The 13119-nt window shown below is 42.2% G+C and overlaps 1 protein-coding gene across 3 annotated transcripts in view; it reads left to right on the forward strand.

The window, feature by feature from the left end:
* PTGFRN (prostaglandin F2 receptor inhibitor) overlaps positions 1-13119 on the forward strand; it is a 66724-nt gene that overhangs the window by 48939 nt on the left and 4666 nt on the right. For 2 of the 3 annotated variants that reach the window (XM_085240512.1, XM_085240506.1), the window contains exons 7-8: positions 6139-6246; positions 12625-12930. In XM_085240512.1, coding sequence (XP_085096638.1) covers positions 6139-6246; positions 12625-12930 — 414 coding nt within the window. The remainder of the gene's footprint in view (positions 1-6138; positions 6247-12624; positions 12931-13119) is intronic. The other variant, XM_085240519.1, reaches the window with a different exon arrangement.

Raw genomic sequence — 13119 nt, forward strand, 5'->3', positions numbered from 1 at the left:
TTCAAGGGTTACCAGCAATGTGATGGACAAGAGAAGCTAAGAGTTCTTGTCTTGAGGTTTTGTCTTAACTTCATTGCTGAACCTCTGTACAGGTATTTGGTATAAATGGTTCCAGCTAGCCTGCAGCTTTTTTTCTGTTGTTGTTTTGGCTTGTTGTTTTGTTTTGTCTTTTAATGCTCAAACACCTGGTCCCTGTGAAATCCACTTAGTTTATCCTGGAGTTGTATGTTCTTCTTTGGTATTCAGTCTTTAATTTTCTATCCCTTTCAGACTGTATCTAGCAACCCAAATTAGTGTTTAGGTTGCCTTTGCCCACTATCCGCTCACAGGGATTTCCACAGAAGTGACTTACTTCCCTTTGCCTTGAGGGAAGCAGGAAGAAGAAAGTTTTAATTTTGTATACAGAAATATGTTATGAGGGAGAACCATTTGGAGCTTGGTTGTGCTCTGAGCTGGCTTCCTCTGTGCCATTCAGCAGAGGGCAAATAGCTTTGGAGAGGCAAAAATGAAAGAGAGCTCTAAGGGAAGCATCTCAATGAAATCTTCAGCTCTGGATTACATCTTCATGTGAGCTCATTGCTCAGCAATGCATTATCAATCTCTTTGGAAGAAGCTGAGATAAACTAAGCTGCGGAAATATGAGCTACGTATTGATGTTGAACTTGCAATTAAAATGATGCCCTGCAATGACCCAGGGAGATACTCAGATGCAAGAAAGTAGATTAGAAAGGTTCTTGAAGGAAAGAAATCCTAATCGTGGAAAAGAATGAACAGGAGTACAGCAGAAACTATTTGGCAAGAGAGACTGGTATTTTCCAGCCACAGCTAATGGGCAAGAGCATGCTTTGTCATTGTGTGTCTTTGTGTCTGTGTGCATTAATTCTAGAAGTAGAAACCACAGACTTAAACTACTGGGGTCTTCTCCCAGTAATAGATATTTTGAGGCTTTGGGGTGAAACTTGTTGGGGAGCAGCTCTGTAAAAGAAGCCGGGAGAGGACTGAAAGGAAACAGTGCGGGTGAAGGAGCTTGTTATGTGGAGAGAGGCAGATTGTGGAATCCTCCGTTTGAATGGATGATCTGGTGCCAGGGCAGATATGAGTAATCTTGGAAGATGGAGAACTTGTGGATTTCATCTGTGTTTTCCACCTTGTGGTCCATGATGCTGGCTAACTGCAGGCAATGAAATTGCATGCAGCGATTGCTCTCTCTGCGCTGGGTAACTGACTGGATGTGGGGTAACTGGGTGGGGAAGCCTCCTGAGTTCTACTTTATCTGGAAAATAAAGGTAACTTATTTCTGCAGACAGATTAGACCTCGCAGAGAAATACTGGCTGAGATGAAGTAGAAAAGTCTAAAATGTCATGTAGAACCTAGGTAATTAGGAGCTCATCTATTGTAAATCCAGATGTTGACTGGTTTTTGGTTATTCTCCCTCCTTTCTCCCTTCTTTTTCTTACAGATTTAAGGTGTTTGGATTACTGAGCTGTGAAGGAAAGCAGGGAGAATGGGGTGACATCAGGTAAACAGGGCTCAGGATTTTTTATTTTTCTCCAATATGTAAATCCTTAAGCGGAGTTAGTTAATTGGATAAACTTGAACTCCCCCTTTCACCACCACGGCATATTCAGGATGAATCTAGTTGAATGCTAAATAGTAAACCAAACTTGGTGCATTTTATATATAATTTTTTTCTTTCATTTATGTGTGGAAGAAATACGCTTTTTAGCTGAAAACTGTGTCCTTAGATTTTGGGTGCTGGAATTTTCTGCTTTGGTTATCTGAAATCATTGGCTTGAGCAATGAGATCTGCTGCAAAAGGGCACATTCAGAAGAAATTAAACGAAACGCATCCTGATCCTGGAACTTGATTTCCTTGTAAGAACTTCTAGACCTCTGCTAGTAAACTTTAACCTCAAATTCTTTACTTTGTTTAGAATGGTGGTGTTTTTTAAACACATAAATGTTAAGAAAACTACTTTTATTCCTGTCTTTACAACAGGTACCTTTTAATATAAAATTGTTATTATTTTATTAAAGAAGAAAACTTTTTGAGGAGCTGCTTCTAAGCTTACTTATAGTCATTCTGTAGTGAGGAGCAATGTGTTCAGCATAGTTTACATCAAAGTTCTCAGCGGAGGACAGTAATCTGGGGTTGAAAATGGCTGCTTAGCTCTCAGAATTGGGATTGCTGGTTCATTTTGTAAGTCTGCTTTTTAGTTTCTGAATTAGCTGAGGGCATGACATTTATCTTCAAACCTGAAGTTATTTAAATCTAATTATTTTTCAGCTTTCAGCCTACTGAATAGCTTCCCTACACTTAACTTCGCTTTGTTCTTGATGAGCCTTGCAAGTCATGCTTGATCTGTCGACCCTGTACTTGAAGCTAAATTCCAGCTTGTTTATTCTCTTGAGTGACCAGTAGTTGGCAATAACAGTATTTCAAACTGTTAATTATAGGTGGCAAGGTGAGCAAAGCCACATCGTCTGTTGTCTGCAGAGTTCTATTTTTCTCAGAGTTAATGTAGCATCAACTCAGTTCTTGCCAAAGAAGAGTCTGTTACTTTTCCAGCCCACACCTTGCAGATGATCTTGTATCACATATGTCTTGTGAAGTTCTCTAGATCATCAAAAGCATGCTTGGAAGCATTGTTTGCTCTAGTGCCATTTTTTCTAAGGTGCTTTTCTTGATCTAACAGTAAAGAAGGTGCTCAGTTAGATAAGGCAATGGATCTGCTTGTAACCTACTGACAGGTGGCTGCTGCTTTTGTTTGAAACTGCTTCTTTAATCCTGATGCCAGACAAGTTCAGCTGAAGCCAGATAAAATTGTTTAAACACGGGGCATATTATTTATGCAAGTCGTAATCAGGTTAAAAGCACTGATGGTCAATTTCTTTCTTTAGAATAGAAACAAAAAAAAGCCTAGAACCATTCTATAGGGAAGGTTGGCAGGTCACTGACTTCTCATGAGGGTCAGAGGGATCTTCTCAGCTTCTTTTGTAGGCTGTGTAGTGACTACAGCTCTGGCAAACATACCTTATGTTGAGGAGTAAGTGGTTACACGGTCATCTTGATCCAGCTTGGGGCTAAATGGTATTTCTTGCGAAGAGGCTCTTGTCTTCTCAGGTTCTGTGGTGGAGTGAAAGCCATAAATGAAAAGGCATTATTCTGCCCTTTTTTGTGCCTGAGGACAGCCTGAGGCCCACAGCATGGGGCACGTAGGCAGAAGATATTGCTAAAGAATTAAGGTACTCCTCTCGAGAAGCTGCAACTCCAGTTTTCAAGGCTAAGCTATTGAGGACTCAACATAATGAAGATTACTTGCATTAAAAAAAAATACATTAAGAAAAAAATTAAATTCCCGCTTTAGCTAGAGAGAAGGAAGAGCTCAGCCCCTGACATACCTCTGGGCTCTGTCAAAATCAAGTCCTTGTAATGCAGGACAGTGCTTTCTTCCCTGGAGTTACAGAAGGTAATTTGCAGGAGATGTACCCTGGTAGGAAAATAACCCAAGGGAAATAACTGTGGCTTACTGAAGAGAAATACAATCATGAAATGACAGTGAAGGTGCTGCTTAGCAGCCTCCTTATTGCCCAGGAAGCTTTGACTCTTCATGTGGGAGGCAGATGAGAGGTGAACTTGCTGTCCCAGAACTGAGGAGTATGCAGAGATGCTGCATTGCCATGATACTGCTTTTCCTGGCAGAGAGACCAAACAAACTCAGCACTTACCTTAGCAATGTTTGGATGCCAAGAGTGCTCGAACTCCACTCTACGTTAGTGGCTTTTTTGGCATGCTGGGGTTAGGATCCAGTATCTGTTGAGCAGTAGATGCCTGGATGTTTGATCTAGAAATAAAACTCAAGAAGTCCTCTGTATGTGTACCTTTCTGTCTTTCTTTTTTCACCCTGCCAGGGCAGGGATAAGACTGCCCAGCCTTAGCCTGACCAAGCTGGGATTGCACAGTTCTTCTCCCTTGCCTGATCCCTGCCAGCACCCAACAGAGCTGGGCCTAGGTGCTAAAGCAGGGCACATCTCACATCCCTGATGCGTTCCCTCACCTACAGCCAGCATGTAGTGCAGACCCTGAACTATAGGCAGCAACCAGGATTATTATGGTGCTCTTCTGCATTCAGTCAGTACTGCAGAGGTATATGCTGGGAATGTGGGGGTGTTCCTGAGAGTCTTCACAGTTGCTTTGCTGCTGTGGCAGCAGAGTCACAGTTGAGGATTCCCCTGGTTACGGTTGGCTGCAGAGCCCTGGTTCGTCCTGCCTCTGACTAGGCCCTAGGGCCTTTGAACCTCTGTCTGCATGGCTACCTCTAAACCCACCAAAGACCAAAAAAAAACCAAAAACAAAACAAACAAACAAACAAAAAAAAACCAACAAAAAAACAAACCTTGCTTTATGTGAAGAAGTAGGCTGCAAAGGCAATATGGTTGTAGTGTGTGTGTGTTCCAGGCATGTCAGGATGCATGGAATTCCCATAGAGTTTGGACAAAGGCTGAGGAAGCAGTCAGTCTGATATCTTTCCATTTCCCCAGAAAAGGATCCTGTCATGATACTTCCCTTTTACTCTTGCTTCATGTGGGCACCTTACAATCTTATTTTTTTAACAGAAATACTTCTGGTTGGAGAATGGGTATAAACCTCTGGGATGTTTGTCCACATACTGTCCTCATGTACAAACTGCATCTGTTTCTGGGGCAGAGAAGACTAAGAGGTTTATGGTTTAGCACAGCAGACTGAGTGCAGTGGAAATTGTTGGAGAAGAATCCTGGAAGCCACAGGGTGACTACTGCAGTGTAATTGTAATTCATTTCTTAGTGTGCTGTATAATCTCTGATGAAAACAAGTCAGGCCCCTGTACCCTAGAACAGCTTCACCAAAAATGAAAGCTCTAGCTTTATGGCATCTCCAAGTTTCTTTCCCAAACCTTGGTGAGTTCTTAGTGCAACTTTCCACATAAACCTGTTGAGAGAGCAGAGGACAAGTGGGTTTCTTAGCTGAATTTCTTAATTGTTCTCTATCAAAGTAGTGTTTGCCACAGATCTTTAGTGAATTTGGAATTTACAGTTTCTATACTCAAACAGTAACACGTGAGAGGAGGGAAGATCTTCCAACAGTTTACTCTTCCTGCCCAAATTACTTTTTTGTTCTTCTTGTTGCTTCTGCTCCTGTCCCAGAAGTAGCTGAGCCAGTTAATGACAGCAGCTGACAGAATCTAGGGTGAGTGAAAACTGTTACCTCTTAATCTGAATCCCCAGTTCCTTTGTGAACTCCCTGGCCCCTTCCCCCAAAGCCATCTCAGAGACCACCATTGTCATCAGCTTCCCTCATGCTCATCTCTTCCACCTTGTTTAGTAGAAAAATCACTAAGGGTATTTTGACACGTTGTTTTCTGCCTGGTGAAACAGTACTAGCAGTGTAGATGTATCTGAAGAACTGTGGTTTTATGAATTTTGCACTGGAGATGTAGTTGTCAAAACGAGGGGAAGTTTTGTTATCTTCTGCATCTTAGAAGTCAAACACATGTGTTGTTATGGTGTCTGAGCATTTCATAACAGCCCAGTGGTTTTCGTCATTACCATCATCACATTACAGCTAAAGAAGTTACCGTACCCTTGGGCCTTGAGACATCTTATATGAAAGAAGCTATCTGTAGCAGAGCCTGAAGGAAAACCCACAGAAAAGTGTTATCAGATGTACTTCTTCTATTGTCTGTGTTTCAATTCTGTAGAAGAACCACTTGTGTTGTTAAATTAATGGATTGCTCTAACTTGAATTCCTATTGACAGTGTCAGCCAAAATGATCTGTGCTGGATTAGCCTGAGGACCTGAATTTTATTCTTCTGTGTGAAGTCACCAGTTGCAGAAGGGCTCATTTTGCACAGGATGGTGGAAGGCAGACTTTGGCGGTGATTTTGTGCTGTGTGACAGGCCTGGCAGTTTGGGTGGTAGTGCAGCAATTAGTGGCTAAAAATGGATGACTGTTTTGCCCAAACTTGCATGATCGCTTATCCTTACTTCAAAGCTCAGTCTCAGCAAACAAGTAGAGGAGAATTCAATAATGTACAAGAAAGATTACGGACTCTGAAGAAAAAGCATATCATGAATAATTGTGGTTACTCTTTTCTAGGTCCTGTGTTTAATGTCTCGGTGCATTCTGACAATCTGACGATTTACCAAGGTGAACTGGCAGATTTGCTCTGTATCATCACAACAGATGGAATGACACTAGAGCCAGGTATTTTGACAAAAATATTTCCCTTGTAACTCAATTGCTTTGAGATTGAATACTAGCAGCTACAACACTGTGTCATTTGAGTGAAGCTGGAGAACTGAGAGCTAGCACTGAAAGTCCTACAGAACTAGATAAATAACAGGAGAGAGTGTATTCTTTGCACAGCCAAGTTTAAAACAAGTTTTGCATTTCACACTCTTGGTAGAAGGAAAAAGGTGTTCCTATTGCTAACTCTGCCCTTGTGCTGCCTGTACAACTGACACCAGTGCTGGCAGTCTCAGCCTACAGCCACTAGGTGAGCATGGGAAACTGTTCCTGACTCCTTTAATTAAAAAGGAGATACGTTTGCAAAACCTTTGCAGTCATCTGTAAGCAGTCTTAAAATCACCTGATCAGTCAACTCAATGCTTCACAGTGAATTTAAGGCTTAATGTAAATCTGAAAATCATAAAAACTGATTACTGCAGCCTCAATACTGAAATGGATGTTAATTCCTATTGCCTTCAGAGGCGAGCCTTCTTTTTTGTATGGGAAGAAACACCCAGTACCTAATCATTGTGAAAAGGACAACAGGTACTTGAAAGGCAAACATTTGTGAAGGGCTGAAAAGTTCAGAGAATTGCTCAAAACTTACCTGCTTGCCCAACATTGCCTAAGCTACTTTTCATCAAAATGCTGTGAGTTCAGCTCTCTCAAAGTTTGAGTTTGGAGTGAGGTTTGGTTCGTTCTTTTTTTTTTTTTTTGAGTAATGTGATGTATGCAAATATATGAAAGATGTTTAGAAGAAACCTAAACAAATACAAATATATAAAAATATGTATGTATATCTCTAAATGTAAAGATGCTATGATTCTTAGGAAACTTGGAAATCTGTGTACAAGCCACTACAAAAAAGGTGCTGTGTGGCAAATGTTTTTTAGTGTAGTAGTTGATGAGATGAAGTGCCAAGTTTAGTAAAGGTCCATCACTTCGAAACTGCAGAATGTCTGTTCTGTGTTAAATCTGAATGTAAGAGGGAGGCAATTTGCTAGATTATTACGGTTCTCTGCTGCTTGTGGAAAAATGATGGAAGTCTGTGGCTTGTATTACTGAAATGATTGGTTAGGAGCAAATGCTGACTAAACTTTATTGCTGTCAAAAGATTAATTGTGTGGGGTATTGTGAGGTCTGCAGCAATGTATGTCTATATGTATGCCTCAGTTTCTGCTCAGCGGAATGCATCTCAGTTGAGGTGTTCCCAAGCTCTTACAGGTATTGTTGCAAGGCAGGACCACTGGCTTCCTTTACATAGAGAGTAATAACTGCTAGCAGGGAGCAGCTGCTGCTTCTGCTGGCGTTCTACAGCTAAAATAAGCCTGGAGTTGCCTCGTGAAAGAGACCTTAGCATCTCCAACCAACTTAGAACTCGAAAAGAGGCCACTTACTAACAGTGGGGCTCTCCTATCAGTGCGTTTGAGTTTGTGATGCTTTTGTGTGTGTTTGGTAGCTTGAGACAGGAAGAAGCTCTGACAAGGGAAAGGTGATTAAATGGACTGAAATTAAAAGATGGCCTCTTGAAGGAGCTGCTGATCAGCAGAGTTAGGTTTAAACAGGGAAGTTCCATGAGGGAGTATGAATGTCTGTTGAATCAATAGATGATACCTGTGTTTGGAAGTGTTGCCCTTTTCGCAGATCATAAGCAGCCAGTGCAGAGTTGTAAATGTCAGCACTGCAATCTGTTTCCTAGTTGGTTAATAATATCTGGAAAAGGCAACTCTGCTCTGTGGTTGTTTTTTGGTTGTTGTTAATGTTTTGGGGTTTTTTGTGTGTGTTTTTGTGACTTATTTGTCTGTAATGGGGCAGATGAGGTGCACGCAATGGATACCTATAGAAAGGAGTAAAAAAAGCATGGTCTTGTGGCAAGTGTTAGGGGAACGTGTTGGTCTCTGCTCTGAGCCTCCAGTTGCTGAATGAACAAGATTTGGGGTCTAGCCCGCCATACTCTGCCATGTATGTGTGGAAAAGTTCCACCTGTGCATTTCAGGTGGTCCTAAAAAGCTGATGCCTCTCCAGTCCTTGCTGGTCTTCTGGGTGAGACTGGCAGCAGAACTGCAAGAAACACCTGGAATCTATGCAGCAGCTGTAGGGTGTGCAGATTTCCCTTGTCATTCTGCATTCTTGACTTCAGGGTTGGAGGGAAATAGATAAGTGGGATAACTGAGCAGATTAGGTAGAGAAGGTCCTTAAGGGCTCATCTAGCAACAACCTGATGTAACCACTTGACTTTTTTTTCCACCCGTATCTCATCTCTGATCTGAATCTGCACTGAGTAGGCATCACAATGTAGTTCATCATTCAAATGGAGAGTTTCCTTTTTAAATAAATGCCAAAATGTAAGACAGACTGAAAATAACAGCGCTGCTTCATCCCAGCAGGGGAATGAGGTGTGTTATTGGGAAAAGCCTACACCAGATAATGAGACAGGAAGAGCAAGAATTGCTAGCATCTCCTAGAAAAAAAAACACATGGCAGCCATGGCCTTTCAGGTTGGGAACTTAAGAAAGGAGAGTAGAGCAACGGTCTGTGCACATTGCTATCCTGACTACATTCTGTGGGTCTGGGTTGTGATGGCTTTCAAGAGGTCTGCTCTTCTGGTGTTAGATCTGCCACAGCAGTGTGTTTTGAGCAGAGAAGGATCAGAAAATTTCATAAGATCTTTTGTTAAACACACTTCCTGGACAGTTTGAATGCATTTGGTATGCCAGCTGGCTCTGCTTTTGTACACAGGGCACTCAACTTTTCAAGCATGCGAGGAGATTAGTATGTATGCTTTGTATAGGAATATGAAGTGTTGGGTTCCATCTTTTTCCCCCCTTCATGTGTACAACCAGAAAAATAAAGTACTTTCAAGGAGCTGAGGAAAAGCTAAATGGACGATGATCTTTATCACTCCCCTTCTCAGCTCCATTTGTTTCTAGAAGCATTACTTGTGGATTGGTTCCTCTTCTAGTGTGTGTCTGTGAGTATGCACGCCCACCCTGTGGGAAACTTTCAAAAGGGTTGAAAAGATTTTGGCTTGACTGCTACGTGGTTTAATTTCCTCTGCTTCTTTGAGACCCTGCTGAAGTGGAGTGTGCATTACTGAGCTCAGTACATGGCAGCAACCATTCCATCTAAAGAAGTGCTTCTTTGGCTTGGCAGCTGTAGCTGGTGTTTTGAATTGATACAAGGAGAGCATGTGTGTGTCAGAGGGGAATAGTAGTAGTACTTCTGTGCCCTGAAGGTATAAAAGCTGCTTCTGATGTTTCTGTTGAATACACGTTTTCGCAAACGATCTCTCTAGACTTCCCAGATCACCCCTTCTTGGGTATGTGCATAGGGATTTTAAAGTGTTACTTACTCTGTCTGAAAGAGGTGGGTTTTTTTCAGTCTGCTCCAGACAGACGCAGTGGGCACTGGAGAATTTAACAAAACCAGCTTGTTTACCTCTTGTATGGTTTGAAGTGGTTCGCTCAGCTCTCTAGGAAGCTCTATTCAATCTCATTTAAATGTAGTAAACAAAAAGGGTCTCAAAATTGCGATTCAGCACTGTAACAGGATGCTGAGAGAGCTCCATTCTAAGTAGTGGAAGTGTATGGTTCCTAAGAGCTGGTCTAGAAATAGGATTCCCTGTTTCAGGGAGTGATTGGCCAGGGAAGCAGCTAAGACCCAGACAGCTTAGCCCTGTGTGTCAAATCGAAATATGCATAAAGATGTGCTTTACATGTTGATGATCCTCACTAGCTGAGGAGGGGAAGAAGCATAGCACCACTATTACTCTGCTTGCAGGGCCTCTGAAGCACCCGATTCCCAGACTCTGCCTTCCATAATGGAAGGAGCTGAGTTGCAGGAGCTGATGCTGAGGCTGAGGTTCTCAGTTGCCTTCTGAATGATGACTTCCCAGGGTGAAACTCTCCCTAGCGCATGGGCACTTACTGACCTGATTGGTGGAAGAAACCTTTGCAGTGTTGACCATGTGTGTGTGATTCCAGTGGGTGTGTTTTGATTTTTGTAGCCCGAGGACAAAAACTGAGTGGCTTGTCACCATACAGGGCGTGTGTGGGGTTCTACAGTTGCTTTTGGGAAGCCTTGCACGTGGCCCATTTTACATCAGTAAAATCACATATTTGTTAGCACTTGGGAGCTGCTTGGAGTGTTCATCACTGAGCTGTAGAGAGCGCTTGATTCATGTCCTTGTTTTGCTAAATTTGAAAAATGTGAGAGATACAGCAAAGTCATCTGATTCCTTTCTGTATGAAGCTAGTTCAGGGAAGATAGTGACAAAGAGTTCTCTGAGCCAAATCCTCCCTCTGACTGTTTGCAGTGAGTCACTAATTGCACGCTGTGTATACTGACTAATAAAATATGTTGGCATAATAGTTGTCCCATGTTGTAATTACAGAAGATAGATTCAGCTATTTCAAAATGACAGCAAATGCTTGCATTCCTCTTTGTATGTTGAGGGAAGAGAACCTCAAATTACTGACTGAAAGAAGTAGCCTGGGAATCTGAAAGCTATTTTTTTTTCCACCTATCTTGTTGCTGAAATCCATTTTAGCAAATGCAATTGTGTATTCGATGCAGTTGGACTCAGCCTGGAAGGTATCCATGTGTTCCATACCTGAAAACACAGAGCAAATGGCAGTTTTGATAAACTTCCCAATGAATTGGTCATTCCCAATACGACTGCCTGTGGGCCAGTGTTACTGCCTTATTTGGCATAAACAGGCAGCAGAGGAGGAGGGTAGTTTATAGAAACAGAGCTGTCTCAAGTAGGGGCCCTGCTTCCCATAGATAGTTGGATGAGTATACAAGGCAGAGGTCAAAGCTTGGTGCTTTTAATTGGGTGTGTTTGTGTGGTGATACGTATTAGCTCTGCTTTAAAGAGAGGGGATCAGAATGGTATGCCAAGTAACAAAGGGTGTGATAGGAAAGTATGATTGTTGTGCAGGCTGCTGGTCTGTATGACCTATGCACACCTTGTGTGGGACCAGAAAACCTCACCCTGCTGTAGGGCTGCAAGTGTAGGGTCTGCTGTGTTGTCACTCATAGCAGCTGGCCCTGACGGGCAGGGTTGTAAACTAGCTGCTGTCCCAAAACTGTTTGGTCAGCCAGTGTCCGTGCTAATAACAGTGCTTACATCCGCTTTCTCGTGTTTTTGTTTTGTTTTCCAAGATGTGTGTAAAAATAGCACACCTTACTGGGGTGTTAATGATACCCCATACAGCAGGTGGTTTTTTTCTATAAGGAAGTAAGGAAGAATGAAGCACCTGGCCAGCTGATGCTGTACATCAAATAGCAGAGCTGAGCATGTACCTGTCTTTATAAGATTATTCTAAGGTTCTCTATCTTCTAGGAGTGCCAGCTTGCCTGATAAAGGCTTAAAAATGGTCTTTACTCATATCTACAAAGAATTTCAGTAAAGCTGCAGGTTTGGGGCTTAGACGAAAGATCAGTTCTACATTTCAGATTGCTAATACTGTATTTTTCAGAGATCTCTCTACCAGCAAGTGGAGGTTTGATATATATGCTCAAAATCAAAGGAACTGTCTTAGGTGTGAGAAGATGTTACAAAACTCAGGGTAAAAATAGTAACCTCTGTTTCCAGCGAGCTCCTGTCAGCTTGTTAATGCTCCAGGAAGGGGGAACTGTTGATGAACCAAGTGAGTGGGCATCTGAAGCCCTTTCCTGTCTATGCTATAGGTCATCTCAGGTTTCATGCTCAGGTATTGCTGAGTTCACGTTAGCAAAACGTAATGGTGATTTTTCAAATAGATACTCAGCTACAACAGCCTAATAGGGCTAAGATTGTGATCCCCTAATGTGATCAGTAAGATCTTGCACAAAGATAGAAGGAGCTAAACGTACTGATATGGAAGGTGCTGCAAATTGTTTGCGTGAACTGTCTCCTTGGATAATGTATCTTGTACAAGGCAGGATGTGTGATCATCCATGACAGTAACTGACAATTGTGGAAAAAGTGTATAAAAGCATTGTGGTCAGGCTTTGCTCTGGAATATTTTTGCAGGTAATTTTTTTTTCTTCTGCTTTTTGTAGAATCTCTTTATTTAGGCAGTCTAAACGTGAAGTAGGAGCTTTAGGAATGAGCCCTCTGACTTTGTAGTTGTATAGATGCTGCATGAAGGCGGTGATGGAAATCACTCTCCTCTAGCAAATACCTTCTACTGCTGCTCCCTTTTCAGTGGAGGGTCAGCATAGTTACAACGCTTTCCATGACATCAGGCCTGCCTGCTGATTACTGAGGGTAGTAGACAGGAAAGCAAGAGTTGGTTATAATGTAGTGTTGGTTACAATGCTTGCAGATCAACCTTCTTTTTTTTTTTTTTTTCCCTGCAAATTCAGATGATATGTCCTTTGATGTCTCCTGGTTTGCTGTGCGCTCCTTTGCGTTGGACAGAGAGCCTGTCATGCTGGCCTCGGTGGACCGGAGAGGGATCGTGACACAGAGCAGGAGAAATGGGAGCAGTGATCTGAGCCTGGAGAGAATCAGCCCACTGGAATTCCGTCTCCGCATTCACGGCTGTGAGGATCACGACTTTGGGAACCACTACTGCGTAGTCACCCCGTGGGTACGCTCTGCCACTGGGGTATGGCAACGGGAACCTGACATCAAAGCCAAACCCATCTTTCTATCTGTGAAAATGGATGGTAAGAGCAGTATTGCAGTTTCTGTTGTGGGATTTTTAACACCTTATATTTTTTGTAGCAACTACTCTCTATCACACATACCTTTAAAAACATTGATAATCTAATTAGATGTTGCTATCCTTTTTTCTTTTGTTTGCAACTTCTTATTCCAGATTCTGTGGACTAGTTAGGTGTGAACAGTTATACTCT

The sequence above is a fragment of the Meleagris gallopavo genome, chromosome 1, assembly GCF_905368555.1.
Source record: "Meleagris gallopavo chromosome 1, MGAL_WU_HG_1.1, whole genome shotgun sequence".
In the NCBI taxonomy this organism is placed as follows: domain Eukaryota; kingdom Metazoa; phylum Chordata; class Aves; order Galliformes; family Phasianidae; genus Meleagris; species Meleagris gallopavo.